The sequence below is a fragment of the Crotalus tigris genome, unplaced genomic scaffold (assembly GCF_016545835.1).
Source record: "Crotalus tigris isolate CLP2741 ecotype Arizona unplaced genomic scaffold, ASM1654583v1 scf7180000017785.2122318, whole genome shotgun sequence".
NCBI classification, from domain to species: domain Eukaryota; kingdom Metazoa; phylum Chordata; class Lepidosauria; order Squamata; family Viperidae; genus Crotalus; species Crotalus tigris.
In genome coordinates this window covers 303,306-318,300 of record NW_024096634.1, presented here as the reverse complement: position 1 = coordinate 318,300, position 14,995 = coordinate 303,306, and the positions used below count along the sequence as shown (strand labels likewise).

The 14,995-nt window shown below is 39.8% G+C and overlaps 1 protein-coding gene across 1 annotated transcript in view; it reads left to right on the top strand.

The window, feature by feature from the left end:
- ATP2B1 (ATPase plasma membrane Ca2+ transporting 1) overlaps positions 1-14,995 on the top strand; it is a 104,342-nt gene that overhangs the window by 59,360 nt on the left and 29,987 nt on the right. Inside the window, 2 exon segments of the mRNA XM_039342299.1 lie at positions 7,242-7,496; positions 7,578-7,703. Of these exon segments, the coding sequence (XP_039198233.1) occupies positions 7,242-7,496; positions 7,578-7,703 (381 nt within the window).

The following is a 14,995-nucleotide window of genomic DNA, read 5'->3' as shown; positions in this document are numbered from 1 at the left end:
TGATCTTAAAATTAATACACTGTGTCTGAAATGGTCTCAAACAAAAATTGCTTATTGTTTCAAAGTCTGTCAAGAGACTTTAGGTAGTAAAGTGAGAGTGTGTTTTTCTGCAGAATATTTCTCTGACATGTTCACTGAGATGACTTCTGAAATACTGTCCCAAAGGTGCTTTTTCAAGAGGCAACTGAATTTTCTATGTCTCTTTTAAAAAGCATCTTTGCGACAACCATGATCTGGATAACTAAGAATCTCCATAGACATTCTGAAATATGCTTGGAAACCTATTCCTTAATTGTTGGCTTACTTTTAAAGTAGCCTGGAAACAAAGCCTTCTTTAAATATTTCAGTGTGGGGGATATAGAGATCTTTTATTCAGAATAAGATCAGGAAGATTTCAGGCTAGTGGAACATGGTTCAGTTTCTATGATAACTCTGAAATTTATTAAGTAAAGCTTACTACAAAAACAATTTTAAAATCAAAAAATCAAATTTTATATTTGAATTTGGTGTAAGTTTTAAAATTAGACAATTTCATCTTTCCCTGTAACAATCTCTGCTTGATTATCCCAATCTTTCTTTATCCAGCAGTATAATTAGTAGTTGGTAAGTCTTGTTTCTGTACTTTGGATAAATCTAGATCTATGTTCTGTCTGTTTATTCCATAGGTGAATGGAGCAAGGCTATTAAAAGTTTAGAAGTTAACTATAATTCTGAATTGTGTTGAGAAATAAATTTGAAACCAGTGCAATGCTGACTAAAACACAGGTATTGCATTTAGAACAGATAGAATATCTGGATATTCTTTAGAATCAACCCTAATGATTCACACATTACATAAAATTTAATTTACTTAGCTTCGAAGTAATGTAGTATATTGATAGAGTTATGGCTTATTTATTAAAATAGCCATTGTACCTTACTAAACAAAACACATTTAAAGCAAAGTATTTATAAATTTTGCTATAGAATACTGGTTAGTTGCCCAGTATGTCCAGTGATATAATGCATTCTTGGTTATGGCTGTTTTCTATGATTCCAGGAGTGCTGTCTTCCACATCTTTTAATCTTGCCATCATGTGATAGCTATAGCCATCCATTTAAATGTTCCATTACAAATTCTATAGAAAAGAGAAAGTAGTGTGCACTTAATCTCCAATTTATGGACTACTAACATGATATTTTATAATATCACTATTTTAAGAATTACATAAGTTATTAGCAGGAAGACTATAACACTGTCTTCCAAAGTAGTAATACCAATAGTTTCAACGTAAGTCAACAAAACTGTATATGACTATATCAACCCGTTTTGATTGAGTTATATAACTTTATATATTCTTTCTTTAAATCCGAATCTCCTACTATGCTTCTACATATAGTTCTTTTCAAAATAATTTTTCCCTGTGTGCAGATGCATGTATTATATTAATTCTGATGTTTGAATGGTCATATAACCACCAGAGACTGGGCTCAATTCAGCGGCACTTAAATCTTTATCATGAATTATAAAATAAACATATGCTTCTTCTAGTACGGTGATCGAATCTTTTAGAGATTGAGTGTCCAAACCAGCCCCTTCCTCCCCACTTGCCTCGCTCCGTGCCCCGCCCCCTGCTCTGCCACCACTCCCGCTCCCCCGCAAGGCCACCCACCGCCTCCACGTCTCACCTCAGTAGATCGCCCAGGCGGCCCAGCATCACCGTGGCAGCCATGTCCTGTGCCCGTGCCCCAGAGCATCATCTGCGCATGACAGGGTGTGAGGTCAGAGTCTTGTTCCTGCTACCCAGCTGCCATGTCCTGCTCCACGCAGACCATGCTCAGGGGCGACTCTCCAGGGGGGCTGCTGGTGAGAAGGCTGCAGGAGGAGGCGGGGCTGGGCGACAGTGCATGTGCCCACAGAGAGGGCTCTGAGTGCCATAGGTTCGCCACCACTGTTCTAGTAGCTCTTATGATAGTCCACGAAGTAAATTCAGTTTCCTCTTAATTCAAAATTTGGCAAACTATATTGATATTATTTGTATGACTACCAGATATAACAGTTTTCTAAGACCAGAATTATTTTATTAGGAGCAAAAGTCTCTATTCAAAAGGATCATGATTGGGAGAAAACTAGTGTATTAAACTTTGCCTTCCAATAATTTCTGGCAGATGGATATATGTGTGTGTGTGTGTGTGTGTGTGTGTGTGTGTGTGTGTGTGTAGGTCTTTGGTTATTCGGGTTTTCTCCCGTGTCAAATTAGAAGTGTCTTAGTGACGTTTCGACGAAGTCTCATTCGTCATCTTCAGGCTGGTGTTTTCGGCTTCGTGCTTCTAGCAGCAATGTGTGATCGTAGCTGTTTCTTCCAATGGGGGTATGAACTGATTGGATGAGAGCTTGGCTGTGTTCTGATTGGATGGGGGAGTGTTCTCTTTGGGTGGGGGCTTTGTTGTGCTCAGGTTAGTCTGAGTTGCAGGGGGGTTTAAGATGGTGGGCTGCCTTGCTATTTTTTGGCTTCGTGGTCGTGCCTCATCTTCATGGTGGGTGTCAGTTTGCTTCATGTATGGATTGGAGGGGTTTAAAGTGGCTAATGATGCAGCTGTGGTCTGGCTTCTGGTTTGTGGTTATGCCTCATTATCGGTGTGGGTTTGGGTTTGCTTTTTGCGTGGACGTGTGGTGGTGACATCCTGTGTGGCTTTTGTGAGTGTGGGTCTGGTGTCATTCTTTGTGTTAGGGATTCGTTTGTCAATAAGGGCGGGTTTCCAAATGGCTGGTAGGCGGAGGTATCATCTCGTTCATGCTGTGTGGGCATTTTTCTATCTCAATGGGTTTTCTGATTATTCTGTTATTAAAGTGTTCAGTTTTGGCGATAGTTCTGGTCTTTTTAAAGTCAATTTCATGTCCTGTGATTTTAAGGTGTTGGACCGGGGAAGAAGCTGGTTCCTCTTTTTTGACTGAGTTCTTATGTTCTTCAATGTGTGCACTTATTCTTCTGTTGGTTTGTCCGATGTATGTGATGGGACAAGTGGTGCATGGGATTTCGTATACTCCTTGATTTTCTAATTCAATTTTATCTTTGGGGTTTCTTAGGATGGTGGATATTTTTCTGTTTGTGCAGAATGCTGTCTTAATGTTGTGTTTGTGGAGGAACTTACTGATTCTGTCTGTGGTGCCTTTTATGTAAGGGAGGAGGGCTTTGCCGTTTTCTTGTTCTCTGTCTTGGGTTTTAGTGGGGGTTTCTTTTTGGATTAGTTTGGTAATCTTATTTCTTTGGAATCCATTGGATGTAAGTACATTAGTGAGAGTGTGTAGTTCGGTTTTTAGGTATTGTTCATCAGCTAAGCTCCTAACCAATCAGAACACACCTCCATCCAATCAGAACACAGCCAAGCTCTCATCCAATCAGTTCATACCCCCACTGGCAGTTAAAAGGAAGAAACAGCTATGATCACACATTGCTGCTAGAAGCACGAAGCCGAAAACACCAGCCTGAAGATGACGAATGAGACTTCGTCAAAACGTCACCAAGACACTTCCAATTTGACGCGGGAGAAAACCCGAATAACCAAAGACCTACATACAAACACCCGCGAAAACCTCAGAAAACAAATGTATGTATGTATGTATGTATGTATGTATGTATGTATGTATGTATGTATGTATGTATGTATATATATATATATATATATAGTATATATATATATATATATATATATATATATATATATATATATATATATATGCCAGCCTTCTACATTCTGGATACCTTCAGGTATAATTGAATATGATACCTGTGAGGAACATTTCCTTTTCATTGGTTTCTCTTGGTCCTGAATGGGTTTAGGAAAATATATGTTTATGTAAAGGAAGCAGGAACTAAGGAATAATGAACATCATCCTTAACTCAAACTCTTGTTTGTAAGAAACCATATAACTACCATGCAAGCCTGTGAAAAGATTGACTCCTTTTAGGAATTAACTGACAGGTATAGCATGGCTGACTACACCAAATTCAAAGCATCCTTTTCTACCTCACACCAAGATACTGCATACCTCTGCTCTAAGTAGACCTGCCATCCCTATCCAATAAAACCCTTAGCCTTGCTGACTAGAAGTACTGATTAAAGTCTGCCAGCACCTAGATGTCGCTAGATTGAGAAGACTGCTTTAATAGGTAGGCATACATGTTACAATATTAATAGATTCAGTTTGTAAAACATACTAAACAAATAATGAGTGCTTACTGCCAGCCCAATGGTAGCCTTTAGCATTTAATTAAAAATGTAATTAGGTAAAAATTTGTTAACTAGCCAGGAAACTAAAGACATTTTTTTTTCACTTTCATTGTTATTTTTTTTCCTTTTTTGTGTTGTTATGTTTGTATTTATTCCTTAGAAATTAGGAGGAAGAAGCATTGTTAATATTTCTCAGTAATTGCAAGGTCTGGTCTCAGGCCAAGAGAGGATTAAGCTGCAATTTCACTTGCCCCATGCTTGATCTTAAATTAGAATCTATTTGTCCTGATCGACATAAACCATATAGCTTAAGTAGTATTTTATAACAGTGTGATTGTTTGACTGGCTCTATTTGTTCTTTTTTGAATCATTTTTCTTTCTTTCTATTAATTGATTATATCAGATGGTGAATGAGGTTTCTCCTTACATTTCAATGTGTTGTCCACTCAGAACCTTCTTATGCCTCTGGAACAGGAGAATTGTAAAGAGTAATGAAGGGAAAAGCCTTTTACTTTAGCAGAAAATTGTTGATAGAATTTTGAATGTAGCTCTTTGGGTTATAATTCAGTATCCACTGATCCTCACAATTAATAAAGCATAAAGGCCTCTAGAACTTATTGAATCACCAGATAAACAACTTTCTTTCTCATTATAATTATACTGAAAAATGGGCTGAATGTGGTACCTAGGAAGAGTTAGCATCTCTGGTGGAGATGCCTGACGTGCCCTTTTTAATACTGTTTGTTCATCTTTGGTAATAAGCTTAACTGTTGTATTTTCGGTATCCCAGTATGGAGCCTTTTCAACTAAAGAATTGGGATTTATTATCCTTTAATTTTATGAGAAAATAAGACCCGGTCTTACATATATTTTTTTTGCCTCCAAAAGAGGCATTAGGTCTTATTTTTGGGAGGTGTCTTATTTTTTTCATCACAAGGCCCAGCCCGGCCAGGCGCCCCCACCCCCCAGGCAACTCTGGTTTCATTCAGTGGGGGAGGAAGCCTTTGGAAACTGTCTTTTCATTTACATTCATCATCAATATTGTAATCCGTCCCTTTATATTTCAAAAAGATGATTTGTATTTACCGGTACCATGATTAGCCTCTTTGAACGCCACTGGGAAGGCACGGTATGAATTTTGCGCATGAACCACAGAAATACCCTCCATCCTCAAAGCTCATGCTTCCTCGCTCGGGACACACCACTGCTTTATAGGTGCATTCATCTTTGTGGCTCAGCTAAACTCCAGCTGAGGCGGGCTACAGTTCCCATCACCTTCAGGAAGCCTGGGCGATAGAAACCTTAGGCCAGGGTCCTCGCAGCTGAAGCAATCTGGCTTAGCCAGAGTCAGGTTTGCTGTCATGGAAGGTGTGGCCCATCCCCATCCAACTCTGCTGCACATGTAGGACAGTCATATATCTATGAGTGATTAGTTTAAAGTTATCTGTTTATTTGGGTTTCAATCTATTTAAGAACAGGTATTCTGCAACTTGTGAGAGGACAAATTAAATATTTCCCTACAAATTAATTTTCAAGGCTCATACAATTGCTTGAGGAGTTTCTCCCAATTTTCTGCAGTGTAGATGTGTATGCATACACACATGAAACCTATGAAGCAGATATATCACTAGCAAAATGCATGTCTGCTGAAACAGTGGAAGGAGAGATGCTTCATTTTCCCTTCTATGTATTGCAAACATTTCTTTTGAATTTCTGAAGATGGCTAGTAACTGGATATGAGGTACATCAATTAGAAGTAGAAGAATAAAAGATATCACAAAACATATTGAGTTGGTTAGCTTTATTTATTTGTACATTTATTTTTATGAGTATTTGCAGATACATAGATTTGAAGTTTACTTTAATGCCAAAGGAACAGTGTTGATCCTTGTCATGTTAACTTTTATATTGCTACTAAAACATAGTCACTGAGAATAAGTTGAGTGGCCTTATAAATTTTAATAAATAAATAAATGAAAAATCACAAAGAACATAATTGGGAGCATTGATTTAAATGTTATACTGCCTGAACCTTTATGCAAATATAGGTTGGTGATTTGTTAATCTTGGTCCTTTAATTTTTTTTCATAAGTTTTCATACAAAAACTGGAAAAAAAATAAGGATACTTTGAGAGCTAAGAATGTTGCAGTCATTTTTCTATGTAAATTTACAACTTAGATCATTCTAATGAGAGACCAACAGAGGACATTTCTACCACTGCCCACTTTCCAAAATTGAAAAAAGTGGGTGGTAAGATGATACCTTGTTGTAGTTAGAATTCAATATATGCCAGCAAAAATTTAAGAAGTAGGTCTTATCAGAGTGTAAAAATAGTATGTTTTATCACAGTTGCTTCTTTCATAAGTTCTGAGATTATAAACTATATCATAAGAAGAAAGATTTAGAAAGCTTGTTCCAAATAGTTTTACCACCTTATTTATTTCCAAGAAGATATTAGTGATCCTCTGTAACTAGCTCTGGGAATATAGAGTAAAACTACTCAATCTAAGCTAAAATGCTTAAGTTAAACCAAAATAGAATAAATGAGTAAATAAACTAAAATATTATGGGGCTATTGTTTTTATTGTTTGTATACTGGGTTTTTATTTTCATAAGACACCCAGATTCACTGAAAGTGAGCGGGCAGCCATATAAACTTTCTTAAATAAATAAATAAAACTAAAACAATAAAAAATCCACTGAGATTAAACAAGCAGGAAATTCTGAAAACCTATGGAAATAGAAATATATCTAAAGGTATGAGAGATCGGCAGATGTCCATTTTAAAAAGCCTTACAATAGTTGTAATATAGTAATAGCTTGTACTACCTGCTAAACTGTATGTAATATGAAAGCAACTGAGGTATTTAAATTTAAATACTGAATAAGCAGATGTGTTATTATTATTAGAACATAGTCAATATAATTAAGTAATGGTTGTATGGATTAAATAATTGCAAATTTGGAATAAACTAGAGCAATATAAAAACTGAATATGAAATTTGGATTATTTGTTTACTTTCTGCAGTATGTGGAACAGTATCAGTTGGAGAAGAAGAAGAAGAAGGTGAAACAGGATGGATTGAAGGAGCTGCAATCCTCCTGTCTGTCGTTTGTGTGGTATTAGTGACAGCTTTTAATGACTGGAGTAAAGAGAAGCAGTTCAGGGGATTACAAAGCCGCATTGAACAAGAACAGAAGTTTACTGTCATCAGGGGTGGCCAAGTTATCCAGATACCTGTAGCTGACATAGTTGTTGGTGACATTGCACAAGTAAAATATGGTAAATATACCCATTTATTTTATTGTGATCTCTGTAACCTATTTATTTGTTTGTTAAATGTAGTTTTGACTTCTGTTTTAGGTGACCTTTTACCAGCTGATGGTGTACTTATACAAGGCAATGACCTCAAAATTGATGAAAGCTCGCTCACTGGAGAATCTGATCTTGTTAAGAAAGTGTTGGATCGAGACCTTATGATGCTCTCAGGTGAGTGATCAAATGATAGCTAGGATCTAATCATGAGATATTATGGAAACTGAACAAAGTTTCCTACTTCTAGAACTAGGTTATGTGACATATTGTCTTCCCAGGTGACAGTATAGTAAGAACTAGTGCTCTTATATATTATGTATTACATTTTTAACTTCCCCAGGACCAAAATGATAGGTCCTAACAACAGGTAGGATTTCAGACATACAAGCATCCTTTAATGTGATTAGTTTAATTAAGCATATATAACTGTAGAGAGATTAAATAATTTCTAGAATACTGGTATACTAGAATACAACATTATTACAAATTATTGATACTGTGGCCCTCAGTATGTTATTTTTCTGGCCAATCAGCAATAAATGTTTAATATTTCAGTAATGAAATAAATTTTCAAAGTAAAGAGTGATGCATAATTAATATTTCAAACATACAATGCAATGGTGCAATCCACAAAGTTTGATATATAAATAATTTATTTCTTGACTTGCATTTCATTTAGTATAATGATTTAATTCTCAAGTTTCTTTCACAATACAAATACAATATGTATGGAATAATTTTTTTCATGTAAGAATCATGACCTGCCTTAAATATATTCTCACTCCCTATAAATTGTTCCTATTAATAGTTTATACTCAGGATTGTTTTATTTATAAAGACTAGTGAAAATATAAGCCACTTAATAGAACTAAAAATCTTGGTGGTTAAACATACATAACCCCCATTCTTTGTGTTTAACCCACATTAAGCTAAAAAAACAAAAACAAACCCATATGGCTATCCCATAAAAATATCCTGAATAACTTCTCTCTTGATATAAAACGTCTAAAAGAATTAATATAGAAATTCATCTCGAAGTGTAAATCAGTGTAGAAGAAATAATCATTTTGACCATGTTTATTTTCCCCCATAGACCCATAGGAATGTTCAATTCAATTTAACATATTTAAATATATTAATGAATGTTCAAGGGTAGTCCTTGACTTAACCATATGTTTAACATCCATTCAAAGTTACAATGGCACTGAAAAAGTGACTTACAATTGGTTATCACAGTTACAATTGTTCAGCATCCCAGTTATCACATGATCAAAATTCATGCATTCAGCAACCAGCATCTACTTATGAATTTTGCAGTATCCAGGGTGTCATGGTTCCGATAGATGAAACCAATAAAAGAACTTCAAGACAAGAATTCTTCCTTAAAGAACATTTTATTCGAAAACAAAATATTGGCACTCACATAGTTGAACCCAAAACTGAGATTCCCTCCCCCCCAGATACAAAGTAACAAGTTGCAATTCCCATTCCACAAATGCTGTCATAAATCATATTCCCCAATTAACTCAAGACCCAGGCTTTTCTCACCAGCCACTCAGCCTGCCAAATCTTATCAGACCATGTCCTTGAGTTCCCACACTTCTACATTGTTATGGCTAGCTAAACCCTCAAGCATTCATCCCATCCCCCTTCTACATCTGAACTCTAAAAGAATAGAAAAGCCATGTTAGAAAGAAAAATAAAAATGGCTGCTGATTCTCAGGTGTCAAAGCAACAACATCCATTATCACAGCGTTGACACAAGGTTCATGTAATCACTATTTACAATCTTCCGAGCTGTTTTCCAATAAGCAAAGTCAGTGGGGGAAACTGGGCTTGCTTAATGACTGCTGTAAAAAAAGGTTGTAAAATCAGGCACAACTCGCTTAAGGACTGCATTGCTTAGCAGTGGAAGTTCCAATTCCAGTTGTGGGCATAAATCAAGAACTACATGTTCTAAGATATTTAAGAAAATTTGGAGAATAGGCAAATTCCAATAATTCACAAATTGCTATTAATATCTGTAATGTAAGCAGAAATATATTAAACATTCCAAGTAATCCAATGATTTAATGTATTTACAAATTGAGGTAAAGGTTATCAGAAATAGGAAAATATCATCTGAATAAATAATATTTTTTGTTACTCTACAGCTACTTTGAATCCCAAAATTTAATGTAATTGCCTAAAAGAAGAGACCTAGTGGTTTTAATACTAAACTTTATAAAAGAAAAGATAAAACTTATGTTACGTTATATTGAAATTTCTTAAAAAATAACATAACATACATAACATAAATATAACAAAATATAGTATAAATATAGTACAATGTGATGTACTATATAATAATATAATATAATTTTATAGGCAAAATATATATTCATTCATTAAGGTGTATATGCCACTGCTATCAAAAAATAACTGTTTTATACCATTCATAATCATTCTAGCTGATTTAAATTTTAATTCAATATTACTTTAATCTATTAATAAACACACAAGAATTCAATTTTTCCCAAATCATGTTCAGAAAATTTAATCATTCCACATTGAAGCGTTTTTCTGCATCTAAAGAAGCTATCAGATCCAAATCAGGTTTCTCGGATTCTCACCTTACTCATGGTAACTTATTCCTTAGTCGTCTCATGTTTAAATTGCTATAATGCAGTATATATGGGCCTTCTCTTGAAGAACTTTTGGAAGCTGCAGGTGGTCCAGAATGCAGCAGAATGGGCTGTTTTTGACATTTCTCATTACATTCATGTGCCAGCACTGTCCTGTAAGATGTACAGACTTACAATAAGCTTCTGAATGCAATTTAAAATGCTGCTTATAATCTAAAAAGCCCTCTGTGGCACAGGGCCAGATTATTCCCTTTCTCCTGTTGTTTTACAAGAGGGCATGCTCCAGATTCTTGTTGTAAAACATTGTCGTCAGCGGCAGCACTTGCCCCTTGGAATAAGAGCCCCCTACCCCAACCCTTTGGAATGTGGATGGTTCTAAGCCTGTTAGCCTTTTGTAAGTTATTGAAAATCTGGCTATTTCCCCATGCATTTAGGGTGAGAGTAGATGAGCTCTACTATTTTGAGGATGTGTGGAATTATTTGGGTGTGGGTATGGATGTGGGATTGGTTTAGTGAGTATGTTTGCTTTAATTTTGTAAGCTGCCCAGAGTCACTTGTGTGAGATAGGTGGCTATATATAAATCATAATTTTTTTAAAATATATATACCAATATCTAATATCTATTTCTTTTTATAAACTGGAATTGTACAAGTTGCACTATAAAGGTCACTTGATACCTTTATTTAAAAGTTTCTCAGAAGGCAACTTCTTTCCTATAAATTCCAATTGAAGGACTCAAAGAAAGTTTCTGTCTCTGTCTATGAGACATAATCCTTCCCCTGAAGCTTCAAAACGTAATCCAAAACAATGAAGATAAAATCAGTCAAGATTACATTTTTATTCATTGATGCAGGAGACATGTGAAGTCTGATTAGAAAAGTTTTCCGCCACAAGTGGAATAATCATTGCTTAGAGGGATTCAAATATATGAAAAGCAGTAGTGAAAGGTATTGATGTAAATAAGATGTAAGTTTCTTCTGTCTTACTTCCTGCCTTTAATTTGCTTATTACCGTGTTTCTCCAAAAATAAGACCTATCCGAAAATAAGCCCTCACCTGATTTTTAAGCCTGCATGTAATATAAGCCCTACCCCCCAAAATAAGCCCTAGTTAAGAGCATCAGCCCTGGGGGGAGGGGGGAGCATGGCCAGCACAGGCCGTGGTGTGGTGCCACTCCTGCCCCCTGCCTCATCTGATCCGTTCAGTGGTAGCACTGCACAATCTCATCAACAACAAGATTCCCAAACAGAGATGCTGAGAAGAAGGAGGGGCAGGAGAAGGGGGAGACTAAGAAGGAGAAGAAAGATGACAAAGAAAAGGGGGAAAAAAAGTGAAGCCAAGAAAGAACAGAAGAAGGAGAAGTACCATAGTATTAGTAACTAGTTTTCTATTTGTAAATTAAAAGCATTAAATTGCACCAGACTGCTCTGGATGAAGGTTCTTCCCTGTCGGTGGCTTGGGAGAGACTGAGAGCTACATGAGTTCTGAAATGTGCTTACAGGGGCTGCTGGACACTGAGTGGGCAGTCCTGTGCCTCTGACTCCGCCTGCTGCCCCTGCTGCCCACAGTGGTCCCAGTTGTTGCAAGCAAGCAGCAGATGTGAAAAGCGAAAAGCGGGACTCGCCTGCCATCCCTTGCACTAAAGAAGGTGTCAAAAAATGGGGCTGCCCACTCTGTTTCCAGCAGTCGCTGCAAGCACATTTTGGTAAGGGAGAAGGGGCAGCTGCTATTGCCCCTGGTTGGGTTTGCACGGTGGTGGAAAGAGACCGCAGGATTTATTTTACAGAGAGAGAGAGAGCTCTTGACCCCTGCAAACCTCCCTTGGGACCATGGCAGGAGGCATGGGGCCGCCCACTCCGTGTCTAGCAGCCGCTGCAAGCACATTTCGGGAAAGAGCCAGGAAGCATTTTAAAGAGAGAGAGCTTGTTCTCTGCAAATCTCCCTTGAATACCATTCACCCGTATCTACAGTAACTCTAAGTGGAGGCCAAATGCACAGGGGCCACAGCATGGCACCAACCCTGCCCCCTGCCTCACCTCGCCTCTACGAGTAGTCAGGGAGGGAATCTGGATACAATACACACTGTGCGCACGTGAGGATTAGCGAGACAGTTTGTCACCCTGGGCAAAAAACATCGAAGCATCTCTCTTTTTAAAATAAATTCTGTAGTCTGTTGCCACCACCGTGCAAACCCAAGCACGGGCAATAACAGCTGTACCTTCTCCCTTCCAAAACACGTGATTTGAATAACACCTGGCTTGCTATTGAAACGCATCCCAGCTCTTTCCTGAAGAAAAGGTGGTTCTTCTCTACGTTTCACTGCCTTCCGCAGTCCACTACAGCGACTTCTGCTTTTCGCTTTTGATGCACTCAACACTCGTAGCAACTGGCATGACTACCCCTGCTGCTGGTGGGCTTGCAGAGGCTCTTAGCCCTCCTGGCAGTGCTGTTTTTGGCTGCCAGCCTACCAGGTCCCCTTCGCCAGGAGCCAATGGAGTTGCATCACCTCCCCTGCCACCGCCTTCAGGCTGCTGAGCGCTGGCCTGCACGCCTACTCGGTGCTACAGGCAGTGGGCTACTTGCTGAACCCAGTACTCTTCGGGCCCTGGCGGGCAATATTTATTATTTATTTATTTATTTATGAGACTTATATACCGCTTTTAAGTGCAAGCACTCTCCAAGCGGTGTACACCAGTAAGCAATGTATATATATATATATATTTACGTTGCCCCCAACAATCTGGGTCCTCATTTTACCTACCTCGGAAGGATGGAAGGCTGAGTCAACCTTGAGCCGGTGAGATTTGAACCGCTGACCTGCTGAACACAGTCAGCTAAAGTGGCCTGCAGTACTGCACTCTAACTGCTGCGCCATCTCGGCTCATATAACTCTCGTGCTGGCTGTGCGAGGAAGGTGTGGGGCTGCCCAGGCTGCCCCTGTCCTCTTTCTCACTTGAGGCTGCTCTGCCATTGGCTGCTGCCATAGCTTCGTCTTCCACCTGGCCAAGTGAGGAAAGACAGGTGGAGGAGCTGGAGCTGCCTCCCATCGTCTGCCAGATACCCAATGAAGCAGGACAGGGGAGGGGCACACCGCCCAGCATCTGGGGTGCATGGGGCAGCTCCAGTGGAAGGTAGTGGAGGCTGCTGGGTAGCAGCCAGACTTGGTAGCGGGCTGGACAGAAGGCAAGTTCCATCGGTGTCCACTGGCAAAGGGCCCCTGGAAGGCCGGAAGTGGGGGATGCTCCGGAGGACATAGATTTGTACTGACTCTCCCCACGCTAGGCAGGAGCAGCCCAGCAGGTCAGTTGAGTGCAGCACTAATAGCCCCTGCGAGGCCAGTAGCAGCACAGGCAGCCGCTCAGCGGTCAGAATGGTGCCCGCTGCAGCCAAGAGGTTGTTCTATCCCAGCCTATTGCTGTCCTTGTTAAAGGCACAAGGACCAAACCCCTGCTGATGCAATAGGTTGGAGACTTTACAACAAAACAACCCCCTTTTTAATATGGGTGACAAACCTGTCAAATAGTCCAAAACACAAACAGCAAAACTCAAGTTCAAAGGAACTTGAAATAGTCCACAAGAAACACAATGTAAACAGAAGAGGTCACAAGCAAGACGAACAGACCAGGATTCCAAGAAGCACTGTGCAAACGGTTGCCTTCAGCAACAGCACCGCCCACACCTCCTCCCTTTATTCAGCAGTCGCAAGGCGTTGCCTCTCATCGCTTTCTCCTTTTACTCTGGAGGCATCGTATTGATTGCTGCTGATTTTCTCCTACTAAATGACGACAAGTCCATCAGGTGTGACTCTTCCGAGTCTGACTCATTCTCCTCACATAGCTGAGCTTCATCAGGAACACAACTGGAGGGCCCAGGCTCTGCATCAAACCGTGAATCCTGTAATTCATCCGAGCCTCCCTCTGCCCCTGATGGCCTTCAAATACCTCCTCCACCTTCTCCTCAGATTCCTCAGACTCAGCTGTTGCGAGCACAGGCTGGCACAGAATCATGACACTATCCCGCACCGCAGGGCCCTTCCCCCGGGTCTGCCGATCCGGATGCGGTCAGGATGGGAATTGTTCATGAAAGGCGGTCACCAAGGCAGGAGCATGAATGGTAGACACATCCTCCCAGGTGAACTCTTCTGGTCCGTAGCCTTTCCATTCAATCAGGTACTGGAAGCGTCCTTTCACCCAACGGGAGTCCCGAATGCTGGCAACCTCGTACTTGGGGGCACTGTCTCCGTCACGTTGTTCCGGTGGGGGCGGTTCGGCTCAGTGGAGTGGACATGCCAGTTGCTCAGGGACCAACAGAGAACAGTGAAAGACCAGATATACCCGCATAGAACATGGCAGATTTAAGCGATAGGCGACCGGATTGATGACAGTTTTGATTGGGAACGGTCCTACATATCAGTGGTCTAATTTCTTGGTTGGCCGGGTTGACGGTAGGTTCCTGGTGGACAGCCATACCCGATCTCCCACCGATAGTGGAGGCATAGCCCGCCTTGACTGATCAGCAAAACATTTGTAGTCAGCCTTGGCCTTTTCCAACTGTCGTTGCACCAATCGATGGATCACCTGTAACTCTGCCAGGTAGTTGTTTGCTGGTGGTTCCGTGCATCTATTGGGGAACTAGGGAAAAACCGAGGGTGATAGCCCACATTGGCTAAGAATGGTGTCATCTGCGTGGAGGTGTGCTGGGAGTTATTGAACGCAAATTCAGCCACCGCCAGATAGTCTACCCAATTGTTCTGCTGCTGATTGACATAGCAGTGCAGATATTGCTCCAGGATTCCAATGACCTTCTCGGTCCCTCTGTCGGTTTGGGGATGAAGCGTGGACG